The sequence below is a fragment of the Diachasmimorpha longicaudata genome, chromosome 12, assembly GCF_034640455.1.
Source record: "Diachasmimorpha longicaudata isolate KC_UGA_2023 chromosome 12, iyDiaLong2, whole genome shotgun sequence".
In the NCBI taxonomy this organism is placed as follows: Eukaryota; Metazoa; Arthropoda; class Insecta; order Hymenoptera; family Braconidae; genus Diachasmimorpha; species Diachasmimorpha longicaudata.
In genome coordinates this window covers 6472699-6490345 of record NC_087236.1, presented here as the reverse complement: position 1 = coordinate 6490345, position 17647 = coordinate 6472699, and the positions used below count along the sequence as shown (strand labels likewise).

Sequence of the window (17647 nt, the reverse complement as noted above, 5' to 3'; positions counted from 1 at the left end):
ATTGACACATTCGATAATTTTATTTATTACGTTCCATAAATCTGAAAGTCAGTATAAATACATTTGCTCGAGTTAATACATTATTAAAAGCAATTTTATTAAATCCACATTGTGAAAATAGAGATCAAAGTGATCACGTAATTTTCCAATCCTCCAAAACCTTATCATTAAAGGCACTCGATCCTCAAAGCAAAAGGAATAAAAAATATTCTTTCAGAATTCCCTGCTGATGAGATTGTATTTCGTCTAGTGACAAAGGCACAGTTTTTCCCTAATTAACTATCTTGTGGCCACTGAGACTGTTAATGCTCCTCGAAAAAATAGGAATATATTATTTCGACAACCAAAAGGGTTTCTGTTACCGTCCTTTTGAATATTTTTCGTTCAAACGTGCTCAAAAAAACATTAAAATCGTAGTAAAATAGCTGCATTATTTTCTTTTAAATATCCTCCATTAGAGATGCCATTGACATAATCAATTACCTGGCAATTAAATTATTTCATTCGTTACACATTCATCTTAAATCAATTTGTGTTTAAAGACAGTGCACAATTTTTTGCAGTTGAGATTCGTATTCGTGTCAACATAATTATTGAAAGTCTTAAGTCTGTAGATACTACAGTGATAGTGTTCTTGTTTTGTCCTTCAATTGTGCTGATAATTTTTGGGGTGGGAGATTGGCCTATCTCGCGTGCTTTCCGAGATATATTTTGCAGTTGGGACACGTGTGGTGAATGTCCATGCATTCATCAATACAACAGGGGATCAGACAGCATCCAAAGAAACATCTGGAACATTACAAAAAAAATAGAAAAATTGTCTGTTAACGAGAGTGTCCTGTTTCCCAGGTCAATTAATTCCCCATCAATTCAATCTCCGGACCAACTCCCCTTATAATAACAGATAATTTATACGACATGATTGCATACCCGAGTAATGCTATAACAGCACCAGAAACATATGCAATCATCCCAGGCTCTGACTTAGTATCTGTTTCAATCTCAACACCACAGTGAGGACAAATAGTGTGAGTAGGTCCAGAGCCTAGTGGCACTATTGTGGTGACAATCGGAGGTCCCCGAGCATCTGGTAAAATATAAACTCAGATCAGGGTGCACACATGCACTTCATTAAGTCTCGCTGATGAGAAAAATGGGAATAATTACATGTTGGTGCTGCAGTATATGGACTGGCGGGTGGGACACCTCCTACACTCTGAAAGTAACTAGGTGGTGCGGTTGGTGGAGGCTGATCATAGCAAGGGGGTGGTCCATTTTTGTACATGATGATGAATTAACTAAAATGATAAATTATTCATTATCTTCATCATTAATCACATCATTACTTATTACATCCCACGAAAATGAGCTGAGAATGTCTCTTAAATAAATGAATGACTTCTCAGTTCCCCCAACTCCAATTTGAAGGTCAGCTCCACCATTTGCGTTCATACTGTTCAATTATTCTATTTCATTTTCTCTCATTCCTCCATTATCACCAAAAAATTCATACAAAAATGGAATCATCATGGGGGAAATCCCATTCTGTAAATATCCTCTCTTGGATAAAATATCGATTGAATTCGTAATTATCAGCTGAATGAGACTGGAAACCGCCGAGGAGGCGGGCATCTCATACCACCAAAGCATTCTCAATGATCAAAACCGTAAGATAAACACTGACAACAGGCTCCTGCATAATAAACACATTAACATTTGAATAAACTTCTCGCAAGTATTTCTGAATCTACAATCTCCAAAAAAATCCAGGTCCAAGATTTTTTTTACACCCAAGATGTGGTTAATTGGTCTACATTCTAAATGAAAAGTGACGTGATTTCCGTAAATACCCACGCCCTAATTACGAAATAAAAAATTCCATATGAATGAACCCCTCCTCCTGGGAATCGCCATGGGCAGTAAATTTGACCAGCATGAACCATTACCTATTTATAGTAGTAAACACAGAATTATCGACGTCACCCAGGTAGGATATATGTGAAGGTCGAGGACTTACCTGATGTATACAGGGTCGATGTATCCACGATATCCGAAATTCTCGTCAATTAGATATAAATGTCTTGGAAATGCTGACCACTGACGCGAGAGTAGTAGTGTGCGCATGCAATAATCTCACAAAAATACACAAAACTTTGTTCTGCGTTGTGCTCAACCTCCGCATGGGGCACGCGTCAAAGAAAGTCAATCCTAATCTTGACTTCGCGCGGCCCCGGAGGGGCTCGGTAATCTTCGGATTACGCATAAAGAAGTGAGAGTGGTTTAGGAATGGATTAGAAAGATAAGCGCTAATTATTCTGGGTCAAGAGCTGGAGAAAACGCTCCCCAAAAAACGCAATTGTGAAACACCAAAAATCCAAAACATGAGTCCCCAAAAAAGAGGCACAAAGTGAGAATAAATAAATAAATAACTTGAATGTAACTGAGCAAGAGCTCTTGCGAAGGAGTCGAGGGGATTTATGGCTCAGAAAAGCGTGAAAAATGTCAGTTGACACCTTCTCCAGCGGCCACCATGTCCTGCTAATGAAGTTTCTATTGTCTTTGAATATTCCCTTCAATGGGTTCATTCCCCGCCATCCACCAGATGGCAGAGTGGATTATTTTGTATACATAACCTCAAATCCGGCTAAGCCCAGTTGTTGTCTAGTTGATTGTATTTGTTGTCTTAAATGTACTGACGTGATGTGCTGAATATCAATGTTTTTATTTATTACCCATAGTTTTAGTGAAGCACCAGGTAAAAATCCAAAACTTTAGGAATTAAAGTACTATCTTTTGACAAGCCTATCAGGACCGATCCCGCCACTTTCCCATCTGTGGTGGGGAAAAATGGTCACTTGACGTTTTTCTTAAGAATGTTCAATTCCAAGACAAATGAAACGTCTCTTTGATTTCAACAAATCATTCGATTATTGATTGAGTAATTAATTTTTGAGTAGACCTCCTTTTCTATGAATATCAATAGACCTTATTTGCGTCGAAAATCAATTTTACCGCACCCTTCTCTGGGATAAAACTACCATTTATGCAATAAATTCCAAATGATTTATGCGGCAGTATAATTCTGCAGAGCTGCGATCAAAATGTACCAGAAGCCGATGAAAACCTACTTGAGGAACCCTCCGAAACAGCCAAAAACCTACCTGAGAAGATCCGTGACAGCCAGCTCCATAATTCCCTCCGCAGCGATTTTCTCAGATTCAGAAAGCGACGAGAACGTTGACAACAAGGATGGACCCCTCGACGACACCTTCGACCGACTGAGAAAAACAGCGAAGCCAGTGAAGCCCGCGGTGGACCCTCAACAGGGGAATTCAGCCGTTTTTTACAGCTCCTCCAGTAGCTCCGACACCAGTGAACTAGAAGTCATTCCCATCCCCCAATCCCGGGGCCGTGCTCCACCTAAGCGAGGCAAGAAGAGGAAAACCACTGCAAGTGTCCCAAAAGTCAATGGGAATCCCCAAAAACCTCCCACGAATAAGGGATTAAGGAGGAACAGAAGAGGAAATGACGACGATGGGGTTGCCGACAGCGATCGAGAGATGGAAAAGAGAATCAGGAAGACGTCGTCACTGACCTCATCACTGGAATCTCTGGGAAAATCACAGAATGAAGACAAAGAAAATGAAGTGAGGGATCAAGATGAGGAGAAAAAGACGCAGTCTTCCAGAGAAATGATAAGAAGGACCTCTCCCCGCACTTTTCCCACCCGAACAACAAATGGACTGAGTAGTCGAGCACTTTCAGAAGATCAATCATCAGAAACTGATGCGGCATTCCCCCAGGTTCATCTGGACTCCTCCAACCTTCAGCAGGAGAATTCTTCAGTCATTGAGATTACAGGGAGAAGTCTAGACGACAGCAGCATCGAGAGGCTCGACTCAACCGAACCAATAAGAAAAACCGTTCCAGCAGTAATCAAGACCCATCTGAATTCACCCAGTACTCCAGTGAGAAACAACAGACTTGAGGAATTATCCCTGAAGAGGAAGAGCGTACAGGGATATGGGAAGTCTCCTCTGTCGTCTCCAACTAGCCCAATTAACGACTGCTGGGTGAGTCTCCACCGGCTGAACCTGAGGGATATTATCCGGGAAAAATCCTCTGATAATAACAATAGCTCACTGGACTCTACCACCGAACCGGTCAGTTCATTACCAGAAAATGGAGAGCTCATGAATGGGATTCATCGAGAGAGTCTCCAGGTAGACGATCCAGGAACTTCCCATCCTCTAGAGAATGGCGAAGCCCTCGAAAAATCAGAAATTCCGTCTTCAGAAAGATTATCTCAATCTGTGGAGGAGTTGCTTCAGTCACGGAGCTTATTTTCCACTGATGACAGTACATCAACAAATGAAACTGGGGAGAATCACCTGGAGAAGGATCAACCCCAGTCACCTGTGATGGAAAAAAATAGAGGAGGAAAAGATGGGCGTACTGGTTCGCCAAAGTTAGTCCTCAATAAGTGTTCCGTAGTCCTCGAGCTTCACGAGACCCTGGGAAAGTCCAAGAATTCTGCTATAAATCAGAGCCTCTGGAGTAGCACCCCTTTGATGTCCAGGATCAGGCAGAAGGGAGCCGGCTTGCACTTGTCCCCCATTCCCATGTCCCCTTCGGGCTCAAATACCCGAAAAAATCAGGAAGAGGAGAATGGAGAAAAAGAGGTGGAAGCTCAGCTACGTCAGAGGCCTGTCCCATTATCTCCACCAAAAATAGTCCGGACAAGAATCACTGATGACTCTCTCAAGCAAATTATTGAGAGGCAGCTGTTTTCTTCAACGCAGAATACGGAGGAGAGCATGGACAGAAGAACGAGAGTGGAATTGAGTGATCCTGAAGAATCTCAAGGAGAGCCTCCGAGTAGAAGGTCTCCTCGTAAAGCCAGGGGAGATCCGGTCGATACGATTTCAACGATAGAAATTTCTTCTCGTCTTTCTGCTGACGAGAACGATGTAAAGGCTGAAGGAAGGACAGTGGACACGTCGTCCTCCGGGAGTATGTCCCCACTAATGTTTGAGGATAGTAACGACGAGGAGAACCAAGATTCGTGTGATGTTGAGAGGTTGAACTCTGCCTCGTCTTCTCGCTTGTGTCCTGATCCCCCAGGAGAAGAGACAGAGCTCCAGGAAGTGGGAACCGACATTTCCTCTCATTTGTTCTCAATCACAGGTGAGGAAAGCCAGGTTCAGGAAGTCGAGGCTGATGCCTCATCCCTGTTGTCTTCAGGCCCATCAACACAGGCCCCAGGTGATAATGGGAAACGCGGTAAGACAATGTCAGGAGCTGAGTCGTCTGATGCTGCCTCGAACGAAGAGATGGAGGAAGACAAGGAGGTGGTCGATGCCTTGAAGGAGCGACAACTGACGATGGCGAAGATACAGTTGCCCAACGTTCTTCTGACCCGGTTAAGTGATGGAGTCAACATCACGGACAGACGCAGCAGGTATCGAACTCGGGAAAGTCGACTGGCTGTGATTTCGGAGAATGATAACAAGAGGATGTCGGTCGTCTCTGAGGAGGAGGAGAAGACAAGCACTGAAGGCACTGAAGCAACTCAGAAAAAGGCCCTGGGGAATGATGGGGATACCAGTGGTGGCATGAAGTCGGTCTTCTTGAAACCGGGGAAATCCTGGGCTAGGTCACTCTCTATTCTTAATAATATTCAGAAGGGAGGTGATATTGAGGCTCTCGCTGCTGGCAAGGGAAAGAACTGGAGACAGAGTGTCATCAGCGTGCTGAATATGCAGAGTCAAGGTAGGGGGCCCATTATTTTTTTTCATACTTGGGACAATGTGGGTAAAACATGAAAAAAAATCAATTCTATCGGTATTTGATGAATCAAAATAAATAAATAACTGAATAAAATAACTAAAATTCAGATCACGCTTTGAAAGATTAATTCATCGTGAAGAATATTGTTTAAAAATATATTTTCAAATTCTGCATGAAGTGGGACGACTAAGAATGGAAAAAAAAGAGTGTCCACGAGTGGAAAATTCCCTAATAGGTTAATCTGCAATCTGGTCTCCAATCATCTAGTCAATGGGTCGATACTTAGTACTAAAAATTTTCTTGACTAAAAATTGCGAAGAAAAATCCATTGAAGGCCTCTGAATTTTTGTTGTCAATGCAGGCGGCTTACAAAGCTGCAGATCCAGCAATGATAATGACGGCGCCCAGGTCCGCGCTTCCAGGGCATCTCGGAGTTCCACAGAAAATTCCCTGAGGAAATGGTCCATGAATCGAGATAACTCTCAAGCCACAAGTCCGAAGAGATTTATTCGCCGGGTGTCGATTCGCGTCGTACCGGACCGCAGGAGTAACCTCGTCAACAAAGTTCAGGAGTCTTCGTTCCACGAGGCCTATGGGATTTCCACCAGCAGTGATCGAAAAACATTGGCGCCAACGGCAGGTGAGTTTATTAATAATTTTTTCTTTTTTCCCTTTCATTACTCATCAGCTGGACAATAACAAATGAATTTGATATTAAATCCACCAGTCAGAAAATCGAGTTACGCTCTTCGAAATTCAGGGAGTGATCTACGAGTACCCCAACCCCTGACTATAGCCAGAAATATTGTCCTGAGCAGATGTAACCAGACAGACTGCTGTTCCTTCTCTCTCATCTACAGCGATGAATACCTGAACGACTGTCGTAAAATCGGTGAGGGCGTTTATGGGGAAGTATTCTTGTTTGACGACGGCAGGGCGAAGTCTGTGATTAAGATAATCCCTATCGAGGGGAAAGAGCTCGTGAACGGTGAGCCACAGAAGAAGTTCGAAGAGATATTGTCAGAAATTGTAATCGCTAAGGAGTTGCACGACTTAAGGACAAATGAGATCCACAGAACTGACGGCTTCGTGGAGGTGAAGAATATCAGGTGCCTCAAGGGCAAGTATCCTGAGAAGCTGGTGAACCTGTGGGAGGCGTACGACGAGGAGAAGAAGTCTGATAACGATTGCCCCAGTATGTTTAAGGAGGACCAGTTGTATATTGCTCTGGAACTTGGTGATGGAGGGAAGGATCTCGAAGGATTTGTCTTTCAAAATGCCAGTGAAGCTTTTTCGTCGTTTATTCAGGTGAAGAATTCATTTTAAAAAATTACTTAATGATTGTCCATTCGTTTTCATATTCATTTCGTCTGAGCATTAAATCAATGTTCCTCCCACCAATTAAAATTATTCCAGACTGCTCTGACCCTCGCAGTCGCCGAAAAATCCCTAGACTTCGAACACCGAGATCTCCACTGGGGAAATATCCTGATCTCCCGGACAAACGAGAAGGAAATAAATTACAGATTAAACGGTGACGACATTAAATTCCCCTGTCAGGGTGTCAGAGTCGCCATAATTGACTTCACTCTCTCCCGGATGTCCTACGAGGGCTGTTGCATCTTCAACGACCTGGCACTCGATCCCTCCCTCTTTACAGCAGTTGGTGAGTACCAATTTGAGATATACAGATTGATGAGGGAACAGGTGGAGAACAACTGGCAGGCCTTTGAACCCGTCACCAACGTACTATGGCTACACTATACCCTTGGCAAGTTATTAACCGCAGTTCGATACAAAAGAAAGGGAACTAAGATTCATCAGAGCTACATGACGAGACTTCAGGCATTGAAGAATGTCATTCTGGACTACAACAGTGCTTTTGACTTTGTCACTAGCTGTGACAGTGTGAGAGAGGTCCTGAAGATTAATTAGCATCTCGGATAGACGGTGGAAGAGGGCATAAATAAATTCAAATTTTTTTTTATAAATGTAGGTGTGCGTTTTTTCGTCTGCTTAGAAATTAATCTACTTGATTGATGATATTAGTATCAATCAATGTTAGCATTTATTTTGATACATCAAAATACTTTTATTGCGACGTTTCATGCGTAAGGGAACGTTGAGGACGAAAATTTTTCCTTGAGAATTGGATGCAATGAATTTGACTGCAATGTGTACATTCCTATTATCAATTGTTCACGTTCGATCTTCGCTCTTTCTGAATGTCTTAGATATTTGGTTATGTTTATTATGGAGGCAAAACCAAGACTCTCACGAGAGGATGTGCGAAGAGTTATACCGTTGAGGGAAATGTTTGAAGGTATTTTTAATTTTTTTCGTCTTGAAAAATCTAGTCTAGGGAACGGAAGAATATTTGTCATGTCTTGTCGAATGAAAAACAATTAAATAATTAATAATTAATGGTTGAAGAAAATGACCCAAATTTCCTCTCCAAATCCACAACCAAAATTTTTTTTAAACAACTTTCTGCAGCTGCGAAAAAATTCCGGGGAATTTCTCCTAAAATAAATTATTCCACCAGCCTATTGCCACCTGGATCCAATCTCAGACGCAATGAGTGTCACCCAACTGCCCTTCTCTGCCCTTAGTAGCTGGCTCGAGTCAGCAAAAATAATCGACATGAATCGAGTAACAAAAACCGACGCCTATTTATGCTTCTTTAAATTCGAAAAACGTGCAATTAATTACGAAGAGTTCCTGACGTATCTGGAAGACTTGGCGCACACCAGGGACCTGGACCTGAAGGACATGAAGCAGATGCTCAAGACCTGTGGGAAGCCCCATGTGAAGAATAACTTACCCAAACGACAAACGTGAATTCGTAAGGATCTTATTATAGTTTGACTGATAAAATCACTTGCCTGGATTTTTTAAATAAATTTAATTCACGATATCCTCGGCTTTAACATTATTTACAAACACTTGACTTCAGGTGTTAACTGAAGAACAATCCGTTGACTATCGAAAGCATGCAGAGTGAATATTAATGTTTTTACAACTAATCTCTCGATTAGGCGAATACTGTGAACAATAAAAACTAAAATGATCGATTTAACTCATCGATAAATGTAGAATGAAGGAGAAACGTCCATTATCAACAAATAAATTTAATAAAATCCCTCTGTAAGTGTCTTTGGAACACAAAAAGCAATCGTATCCATCCCTCCACCATTTGGTGTCTGCAGGCTTTACCTGGGATACCACAAGATTTTTTTTGTGTTTCTCAGAGTATCAAAAATATAATTGGAAATAATTTCTCCATAAAAAAAACAGCAAATGATTCCGCAGCCCCAAAATGACCGGAATTTTTGATTCTTCTTTCCCGCAAATGAATTTCAATGTCTTCGTCAAGTTCAGAAGCTTCTGCACAACTGACTATAAATTTACTAAATAACTTTTTGACATAATTAACACTCTATATACCCGCGTTCGACACATTCCTGTGAATCCACTTGAAGCCGTCGCGAACGTTAGGAAGACTCACTCTGGTGAGGAAGCTCGCGATGAGCTGATACTCAGGCATCGTGCGTCTTCCGCAGGAGCGAGTTGACAGAGCTCTCTCGTAGTTTCGTAAATTCGGTTTCTTTATTTCAGTCGTGGGAGATTCAGCTGGCGAGGGGAGGGTGATGTCCCGACCTTCGCAGAGGACTTTGGTCGTTAGACAAAGGAGCCATTGAATTATCTGTTAAAAAACCGTCAAATATTTTTAATTGAATTTTGCGTTCAGTTCTCGAGATACACGTCCCGAATTCTCCGATAAAATTATCAAAACCTCTTAAAATAGAATTATTCTCACCTCATTACTCGATGGTAATTTACTGTATCTACGAAGCCAAGAACTTGGTGCCCACAAGTACAATTGCATAATAGTTGCTGCCATATCAACGGAGAGACGCTAAAAAAATTATTATTATCACAAGTTATTTATGTTTCCTAGCCGATTAATTCACCGAATAAAAAAATATTTTATTCACCTTGTAAACACTTCTGCTCAACATTCCCTTGATGAGTTCCCGAATGACACTGGGCACCTGTCCCCCTACCTCTGGTAGCTGTTCATCCCCATAATCAAAGTTATTAAGCTCAGCTTTCCCTCCCTGTCCGCCATAGAACGGATTTGTCGCTCCGAACAGCTCGTAGGCAATGGTCCCTACAGTCCATAGATCGGCTTTGGTGTAATTGATGCTGGTGAAGGGTCCGGGCTCAGCAGTGATGACCTCAGGTGCCATCAGAGTAGAGTTTCCACCCCTGTCGACGTCATGGGAGCTGTAGGGGAGGTACAGTCCATGATGCTTGTCAGCGAGACAGCAGCCAAAGTCAGTGACAACGAGGGAGGGACAATTGGCCTCCTCAAAGGTGTCCAGTAGAATATTATCTGTCTTGATGTCCCTGTGGGCTATCCCATGGGCGTTCATGTGGGCCACGGCCTCAAGGAGTTGAGCCAGCAGTAGAATCGATTCCCTGATATTTATTCCCCCGTTTTCCCTCTTGTTCTTGAGGTATTGCTTGAGGGTTAAGTCGTATCGCTTCATTAATAAGAAGAGACTCATGTTTCTACCGGAGCCCTCTGGGTTCAGGCGGGCTGGAAGAATAGGATTTTTTTTATTTCCTCCAGGAAATAAAAGAATAACATAAATAATAATGACTGACCTGGAAGAGCGTCAGGGTACATCCTGTTGGATCCCGGAAGCAGTGGAACTCGATCAGCAAAGACATAGTACATAGCCACGATATTGGGATGCGGTGGTAATGTCCTTTTGTTCTCAGCCATTCTCTGCTCCCAAACAGCAACTTCGTCATTGGCGTGGTACTTCCTGGCAGGCACAGTCTCCCTATACATAGCCCGGAGGATTGTCAGGGCGTTGGACTCGGCGTCGTAGTTGAACATCATCTTGAGGGCGTAGGGAAAGGGGGTGGGGTCGGTAGAAGATCTGTCGATAATGGGGTCGGTTGGGGAGGTAGTTGGGTCGGTCTCCCTGAATTTGGCCGCGTAGACGACAGCTGAACAACCTTTGGCGATGGGTGGACCTATCACGAAGTTCCTCAGGGTTGGAGAACCCTCTGTGGTAGTGGTCGATTCATAGTTTCGGTCGTTTTGCGGCTTCGTCCACTGCAGCTTTGACACCGCCTCCTGGGGAATTCAGGATTCTTTAGAGGTCTTTAGAGGGCTTTCGAGGAAATTATTTTTTGAATGGAATTGTGTGGATTCTGAGGGTTTTATTAGTCTCTAGGCGGTGAATGAGTGAATAAAAATCAATCGTCAACACTAAATTTCTCTTTAAACTGGTCCTTAAGTGAATTCTCACCCTGATTTCCCAACAAACTCCCTCGAGTTCATCTTCCTTAGTCAAAATACCGCTGCCAGAGGCCAGTGACACACCGACAAGTGCAAAGAATGGTGCTGAATCTCCATAAAGTAGCCTGCGAGCTGCTCGTCTCCTCAAATCCGCTGCGAGACTGTTGGTGACTCTCTTGAGGATATTGTCAACAAACAGCCGGCGTGCCTGAGCCCCGAGGTATCCGAGGTTAGTGCTCGAAGCTGCAACTGTGCTGCTGCTACCCTGAGGCAGCGGGCTCAGGGATTTTCCTATTGAATAATCGCCAAAAGGTCAGGAAAACCCCTCAATCAATCGGTTTCACCTCCAATCGATCATTTCATGGCTCAATACTAATAATAATTCACTCAATGTTGGGACTGAAAATTGACAACGTACTCACCTACTTGCACAACGTGTATCTTGTCGAATTGACCTCTTGTGTAGGATGAATAGTGCTCGTTATTACGAAGCGATCGAAGAATAATTTTACCATTTTGGACAATACGTTGTGCTACTGTCCTAATCGACATCTCTGTGGAATCTTGGGCTGCGAGTGCCCAACGGGCAAGCCCAATTTCCCAAGACAGTCCCTTAATCACGATTTATAACTTATTTTCCCCCCTTTAAAAATCAGGAATATCCTCACATAGTGCTAAAGCCACAACTGCGCAGATCACGTAGTTCAGGTTTTATTCTGCTGCAGCTGGTCTTTCAACCCCTCCGGCCCCTCGCGAATTCACTACGTCAAATTAAACAAGAGGTTATTTCACCGGTTATTTTTACCCATTGAAAACTGACCGCCATTTTCGGGGCGACCTCTGGATGGGAGAAATGGCGGCTCATTTACCCGCGTTTCTTCAAATAGTAATTGTAGGAACTATTGTAATTTTTTTGGTTTGAAGTGTGGGATTCCAACGATTATCGTATTTATAAATATTAGGAGTGAAGTTATGTTTCAAAATGATTTCTTCCTGCCCAATTAAAACAATATGGCGTCAACTACACCAATTACAACGAAAACCCTCTCGTTTTAGCAGCGATTGATAAAGAATTTTCAATCTGAGACCCCAATAGTAGTCGCTGTCTCTTTTCATCGCTAATGTGAAGCAAAACACAAACTCTGATCAATAAAAATCGCTGAGTAATCGTCTGACGGACGTCCAGCACGTTCGCCTTTGACCTCCACCAAAGTTATTCAGGTTCGACTAGAAACAACTCCCTAAAATTACTCTTGACAAATTATTTTCTCGTGCTTTTGATCCCTCTCGAAGCATCAGATAATTAATTAACAACATTCCGAATCTGGTTATCTGCTGTCAAATCTCCAAGCCCAACATCCAATCAGTGATGTGTGAATACACTACAAAATAACTTAATGAATTTTTTAAATATTCAAACCATAAAAAACATTGTTACAATGTCCGATGGATGTCTGTAATAATCGCAAATGCAATGCAATAAATGTGCATAATTTCATTAACATCGTATAAATTTTCCAGTCTGATCCTAGAGATTGTGAACTGCTTCAAAGGTCGATCAGTCGTGACTGCATAATTACCAAGATCACGAGAGCAATCTCACTGTCCTTCAGTCCCACCATCTCCCAAACAGACCTACATTTGTTTTCTTGCTTACCTTTTTTTAATCCATCAGCTCAGGACAGTGTTTCAAAGTCTATAAAAGCTTTTTGAATTGATATTTCATGGGATGAAGGGGAACTGAGGAGTTTCCTGAAACCCTAGAAAGAACAGACCAATCACAATTATAGCAATGATAATGACTATTGACTCTTGTTGGCAATTATTGACCTGTGCCCTCAAGTGAAGAACTGGAATTTCAAAGAAAGTCGAATCATCCACTTCGCCGCCATCTTACTGATCAGCTGATCTGCTAGGAAGCCATGACACGTGGTGGGACAGTGACACCAACAGGGAAATGAGACAGTTAACTCCCACCAGGTGCTAAAAAAAGAACGAATAATTTGCACCGTCTCCTTCCCCCAGTATTCCGCCGACATTTGACTCGTGTAGTGGTAGTCGGTGCTACACCTTTGTAGCACAACACAGCAGAGATAACACGCGTTGTCCACTGGATAACGTGGGAAAGTGTAGTATATTCACTAGTGCATAGTAACAAAAATTGATAAATTTTTTATTAATGTGTTGTATTTATTGAATAAATTGTTGTTGTGGAGTCATGGCACCTGTTTTGAGTAAATACGTGACGAGGAAAACTGCGGCTGGAGCTTTTGCACTGAGTGCACTGATCTGGCTGCTGAAGAGGAAGCGGAATAAAAGGACTACCAAAGCTAGGTGATTATTATTTTTTAAGAGAAGGCAATAGTGAAGGAACGAGGGGAGGGTGAGGACAAGTGAACTTTGGTAGATTGGGTGACTCAACACCGTCGCAGGATATTCCTGAAGATGTTGTTTGGAGAAGCCAATGGAGTCCCCATATTCTCATTATTAGATGTTCATTGGGAACCCTGAGGAACTCATGCACCAGGTCAATTACACGTTGTGTAATATGAATTTGATATGTCGCAATTCCACCATGTGAATGACAAATTTATGGGCAATTAAGCCTATGTATTTCAAAAATCCATTTGATAAGTTCTGATGGCAATTTGATGTGCCTTTGAAAGTATTTCTTTTGAGAATTAACACAACAATTGAAATTGCATTGACATTTACTATATAGGAAATAAACTGAGTCGTCAGTCTAAATGTGGAAATTTCGTAAAAAATTGTGAAGCTGTAAAACCTGTTATGATTGTTGACCAAAAAAATTATAAAAAATCCAAACGTGCATTCATTTTCCTGTACAGGGTTTTGTGGCCGGCAAATGATGTGCAGTACGTCATTAATGAGGTGAATATTTAATGAGGAGGAGTTTTTCGAAGAATCGTGGAGGGAAAAAATGTATTGATCTTGGAATGACCATTTTAGCAAGGAAAACCCAAGGGCCCAAAGGCGCACGTTGACGCAGCCTTCTTCCGTCAGCTCTACCGATTGTTGGCTATCGGAGTACCTGGTGCATTCTCCCCCGAGGCCGGTTTTGTCCTGCTTATCGCGGGTACCCTCATTGGGAGGTCACTCTGCGATTTATGGATGATCAGGACAACTACGCTTATCGAAGGGTACTGGGGAATAATTTAATGACTAATTTAGAATTTTCATTTTTGCCAAGATTGAAAAAATGATTCGTCTTTTTTTTCTAGTGCCATTGTCAACATGGACGGCAAGGGCTTCAAAAAATTATTGTTAACATTTTTAGCGGCACTACCGGCAGTAAGTCAATAATTCATTGTAATTAACCATCGACACATCAAGTCTGAACGTACGCTTCAGTAAATATCCACTCATCTCTCAATTTTTCCCCAGATATCAGTCGTAAATAATTTACTCAAATACGGAATTGGGGAGATGAAGCTGAGGATGAGAGCCAATGTGACTCGATATCTCCTGGAGCAGTACCTCAAGTATGAATTTTCAGTGATTAATTTTCGAGGGCCAATACGGTAGACATGAAATTTTTTCTTATTTACTCCTCAGGGGATTCACTTACTACAAAATGACTAATTTGGACACACGCATTGCCAATCCAGATCAGCTGTTGACAACAGATATCGATAAATTCTGTGACAGCTGCACTGATCTCTACAGCAACATTGCCAAACCAATTCTCGATATTGCAATTTACGTTTACAGATTGACGACTTCTTTGGGTGGACAGGTAGTAATTCATGGAAATCATTGTTTATGTTTGTTGTTCACTACATTTTATTTACTCTACTATTCCTCCAGACCCCCGCAATGATGCTGGGATATCTGGTAATAGCAGGTACTTTCCTCACACACTTGCGAAGGCCCATCGCCTCCATGACGGCGAAGGAACAGAGGCTGGAGGGTGAATACCGTCACATAAATTCACGATTGATAACGAATTCGGAGGAGATAGCCTTCTACCGAGGGAATAATCGGGAGAAATTGACGCTTTTCGCTAGCTTCCATAAATTAGTGAGTATTAAACTAAATATTAATAACTTGTCCATTGCCAACGGAACCTGCTAATCTCCTCCACCACATTCTCCCCATTTTTATCAGATTAAGCATCTACGTGGGCTCTTGGAGTTCAAAGTCGCTATGGGCGTTATCGACAACTTCGTCGGAAAATGTGAGGGTTTAAATTTTTTATTGTAATCTTCATCACAAATAAAATTACCAAAGTTTAAATTAATTGCCAAACAACTCACTTATCAGTGGATTAACTCGAACTTGGATTTTCAGACGTAGCAACGGTGGTTGGATTTTACGCTGTAAGCATTCCATTCTTCCAAAAGGACCACTCAATGCTCAAAGGCACCTCTCAACACCGTTTCAAGCACTACTACGAGAACGGGAGAATGTTGGTGAAATTAGCCGAAGCCATAGGTCGTCTCGTTCTTGCTGGGCGAGAAATGACACGACTGGCTGGTTTCACTGCGCGTGTTACCGAGATAAGGAGTGTTCTGCAGGACCTGAACGAGGGAAAATACCAAAGGACAATGGTGGCTGAGGGGAGGAGTGAGCCCGTTGGTAAACCTGGCTCTGGGAGAATAGTTGCCAAGGATAACATCATCAGATTCGAGCATGTACCTCTGATAACCCCGAATGGAGACGTTCTCATCAAAGATTTGAGCTTCGAAGTCAAGTCGGGAATAAATGTGCTCGTCTGTGGACCAAATGGCTGTGGAAAGAGTTCTCTATTCCGTGTTCTAGGGGAGGTGAGTCAAGCTCACGATGAGCAATAATTAATTAAAATGATTAATGATAATGGAAGAAGGAACAAGCAGTCCATCAATTAATCATGTAACGGATTTTTTTACTGACTTGTCAGTTATCAGTGATCGTTAATTCTCATTTGAATAGCTCTGGCCTGTCTGGGGGGGTACAGTCACCAAGCCCCCCAGTGGTAAACTCTTCTACATTCCCCAAAGACCCTACATGACGTTAGGAACCCTTCGAGACCAGGTTATCTACCCCCACACTCAAGCAGAGATGCTGAGACGTGGGAACACGAAGGACGAGGATCTCCAGAAATATCTGGACCTCGTTCAGCTTGGACATCTGCTAGAACGCGAGGGGGGGTGGGACACCGTGGCTGATTGGATGGATGTTCTGTCTGGAGGCGAGAAACAACGAATAGCTGTGAGTCCTTCCCGAAATTTATTTTCGAGTATCAATGGATAACATAATAAATTCCCTTTACGCCCCTTCGTTCTTGATTTTCAGATGGCAAGATTATTCTACCACAAACCCCAGTTTGCAATTCTCGACGAGTGTACGAGTGCAGTCAGTATGGATGTGGAGGACTCCATGTACTCCTACTGTCGACAGGCTAATATCACACTCTTCACGGTTTCCCACAGACGATCATTATGGAAACATCACGAGGTAATGAAAAATTATAGTTCAAAAGGTCAAGTGTGGAATAACAAGTAATAAAAGTCTCAGAAAGGCCCACAGTTACTCCTAACCCTCTCATCACGCGTAATTCTTGATTATTGTTTCAGTACTATCTGTTAATGGATGGCAGGGGGTCCTACGAATTTAAACCAATTGAGCCAGACACCGAAGAATTTGGCTCATGAATTATTGTGTCCCTCGTGGCCGATGGCTAGACGGGAATGGGTACAGGTGTGGTTGAAACTCAGAACGAGAAGAAAAACAAAGTAGGTCCAATTGAGTAAACAATAGCCATGAAATTACTGAGAAAACCCACCGAGCTGACCCATCGAGTCATTGGTGTAAATAAAAGAAAATAGGGGGAATTTGGAGGTTGTGTGGAGTGAGGGATAATTTTCAGAGAATTTCCTAACCTCAAATTTAAAGAAAAGTATTGATTTTTTATTGAATTTTCAATTCCTTACTCTGAATATTCCTGAGTCATCGAATGTGTGCATGAAGTGGTGATTAAATGAATGAGAAGACACTTTGGATTTTTTTATTGCGAGAATTCAATTACTTTCTTTTTCCATTGTCCTGTTTTTATAATTTGATTTTACATTGGTATATTACAAAAAAAATCTTAGAGTCTAGAGAACGGTCAAATTTCTGCAGAATATTTTCTGTGGATCAGTTGTACAGACAAAGACAAAGAAAGTCTTTAGGATAACTCCATCAAATCGATCTATCCGATGATTCTCTGGTTCTACACAGTCGCCAAATTCTCCTTGGCCATCAGCCCAAATTGCGGCTCTGAAACGTAAAAATTCATGACATCAACAAATTTTTATAATCAAATTTTTTTATTCTCCTTACCTTTCTCCTCATACTAACTTAAAAAGTCGCACATTATCTAGGATTGATAACCAAGAGATCGGTCGAACATTCGGGGCAAAACTTAACCTTAAAATATTGTAAATTACAAATTTCTACATAATAACGATCAAAAAAATTCCTCCAATAGTTTTTACATAATAATTTTGGAACGAATGAATTGCGTTTACTGCTATTTCGAGTGCAGCCATGAGG

The 17647-nt window shown here is 42.0% G+C and overlaps 5 protein-coding genes across 7 annotated transcripts; 3 read left to right on the top strand and 2 right to left on the bottom strand.

Annotated features, from left to right (window-relative positions):
* Window position 1: 1 nt before the first annotated feature.
* LOC135167907 (cell death-inducing p53-target protein 1) lies at window positions 2–2177 on the bottom strand. The gene is made up of 4 exons (XM_064131586.1): window positions 2018–2177; window positions 1168–1298; window positions 931–1087; window positions 2–789 (listed from the first exon to the last, which is right to left on the bottom strand). The coding sequence occupies exons 2-4, from the start codon at window positions 1283–1285 to the stop codon at window positions 684–686; spliced, it is 381 nt and encodes a 126-aa protein (XP_063987656.1). The 5' UTR covers window positions 1286–1298; window positions 2018–2177; the 3' UTR covers window positions 2–683.
* Window positions 2178–2366: 189 nt separating this feature from the next.
* LOC135167889 (uncharacterized) lies at window positions 2367–8214 on the top strand. 3 transcript variants are annotated; one of them, XM_064131547.1, is made up of 5 exons: window positions 2367–2407; window positions 3089–5772; window positions 6152–6430; window positions 6518–7098; window positions 7207–8214. In XM_064131547.1, exons 1-5 carry the CDS (start codon window positions 2382–2384, stop codon window positions 7723–7725), a joined length of 4089 nt encoding a protein of 1362 aa, XP_063987617.1. In that variant the 5' UTR covers window positions 2367–2381; the 3' UTR covers window positions 7726–8214. The 3 variants fall into 3 exon arrangements, with proteins under 3 accessions (XP_063987617.1, XP_063987618.1, XP_063987620.1); XM_064131548.1 differs by lacking the exon at window positions 2367–2407 and adding an exon at window positions 2459–2755; XM_064131550.1 differs by lacking the exon at window positions 2367–2407 and adding an exon at window positions 2459–2755 and having other exon boundaries at window positions 3076–5772.
* A 153-nt stretch (window positions 8215–8367) lies between these two features.
* On the top strand, window positions 8368–8934 carry LOC135167909 (tubulin polymerization-promoting protein homolog). The gene has a single exon (XM_064131587.1). It carries the CDS (start codon window positions 8368–8370, stop codon window positions 8629–8631), a length of 264 nt encoding a protein of 87 aa, XP_063987657.1. The 3' UTR covers window positions 8632–8934.
* LOC135167900 (serine/threonine-protein kinase Pink1, mitochondrial) lies at window positions 8677–13064 on the bottom strand. Its single transcript, XM_064131579.1, has 8 exons — window positions 12941–13064; window positions 12768–12870; window positions 11533–11871; window positions 11121–11401; window positions 10465–10945; window positions 9789–10396; window positions 9611–9709; window positions 8677–9496 (listed from the first exon to the last, which is right to left on the bottom strand). Exons 3-8 carry the CDS (start codon window positions 11660–11662, stop codon window positions 9230–9232), a joined length of 1866 nt encoding a protein of 621 aa, XP_063987649.1. The 5' UTR covers window positions 11663–11871; window positions 12768–12870; window positions 12941–13064; the 3' UTR covers window positions 8677–9229.
* An 85-nt stretch (window positions 13065–13149) lies between these two features.
* LOC135167899 (ATP-binding cassette sub-family D member 3) lies at window positions 13150–17105 on the top strand. Its single transcript, XM_064131578.1, has 12 exons — window positions 13150–13444; window positions 13960–14002; window positions 14081–14271; window positions 14353–14422; window positions 14516–14613; window positions 14687–14867; window positions 14939–15151; window positions 15239–15308; window positions 15422–15897; window positions 16043–16321; window positions 16406–16567; window positions 16687–17105. Exons 1-12 carry the CDS (start codon window positions 13329–13331, stop codon window positions 16762–16764), a joined length of 1977 nt encoding a protein of 658 aa, XP_063987648.1. The 5' UTR covers window positions 13150–13328; the 3' UTR covers window positions 16765–17105.
* Window positions 17106–17647: the final 542 nt, after the last annotated feature.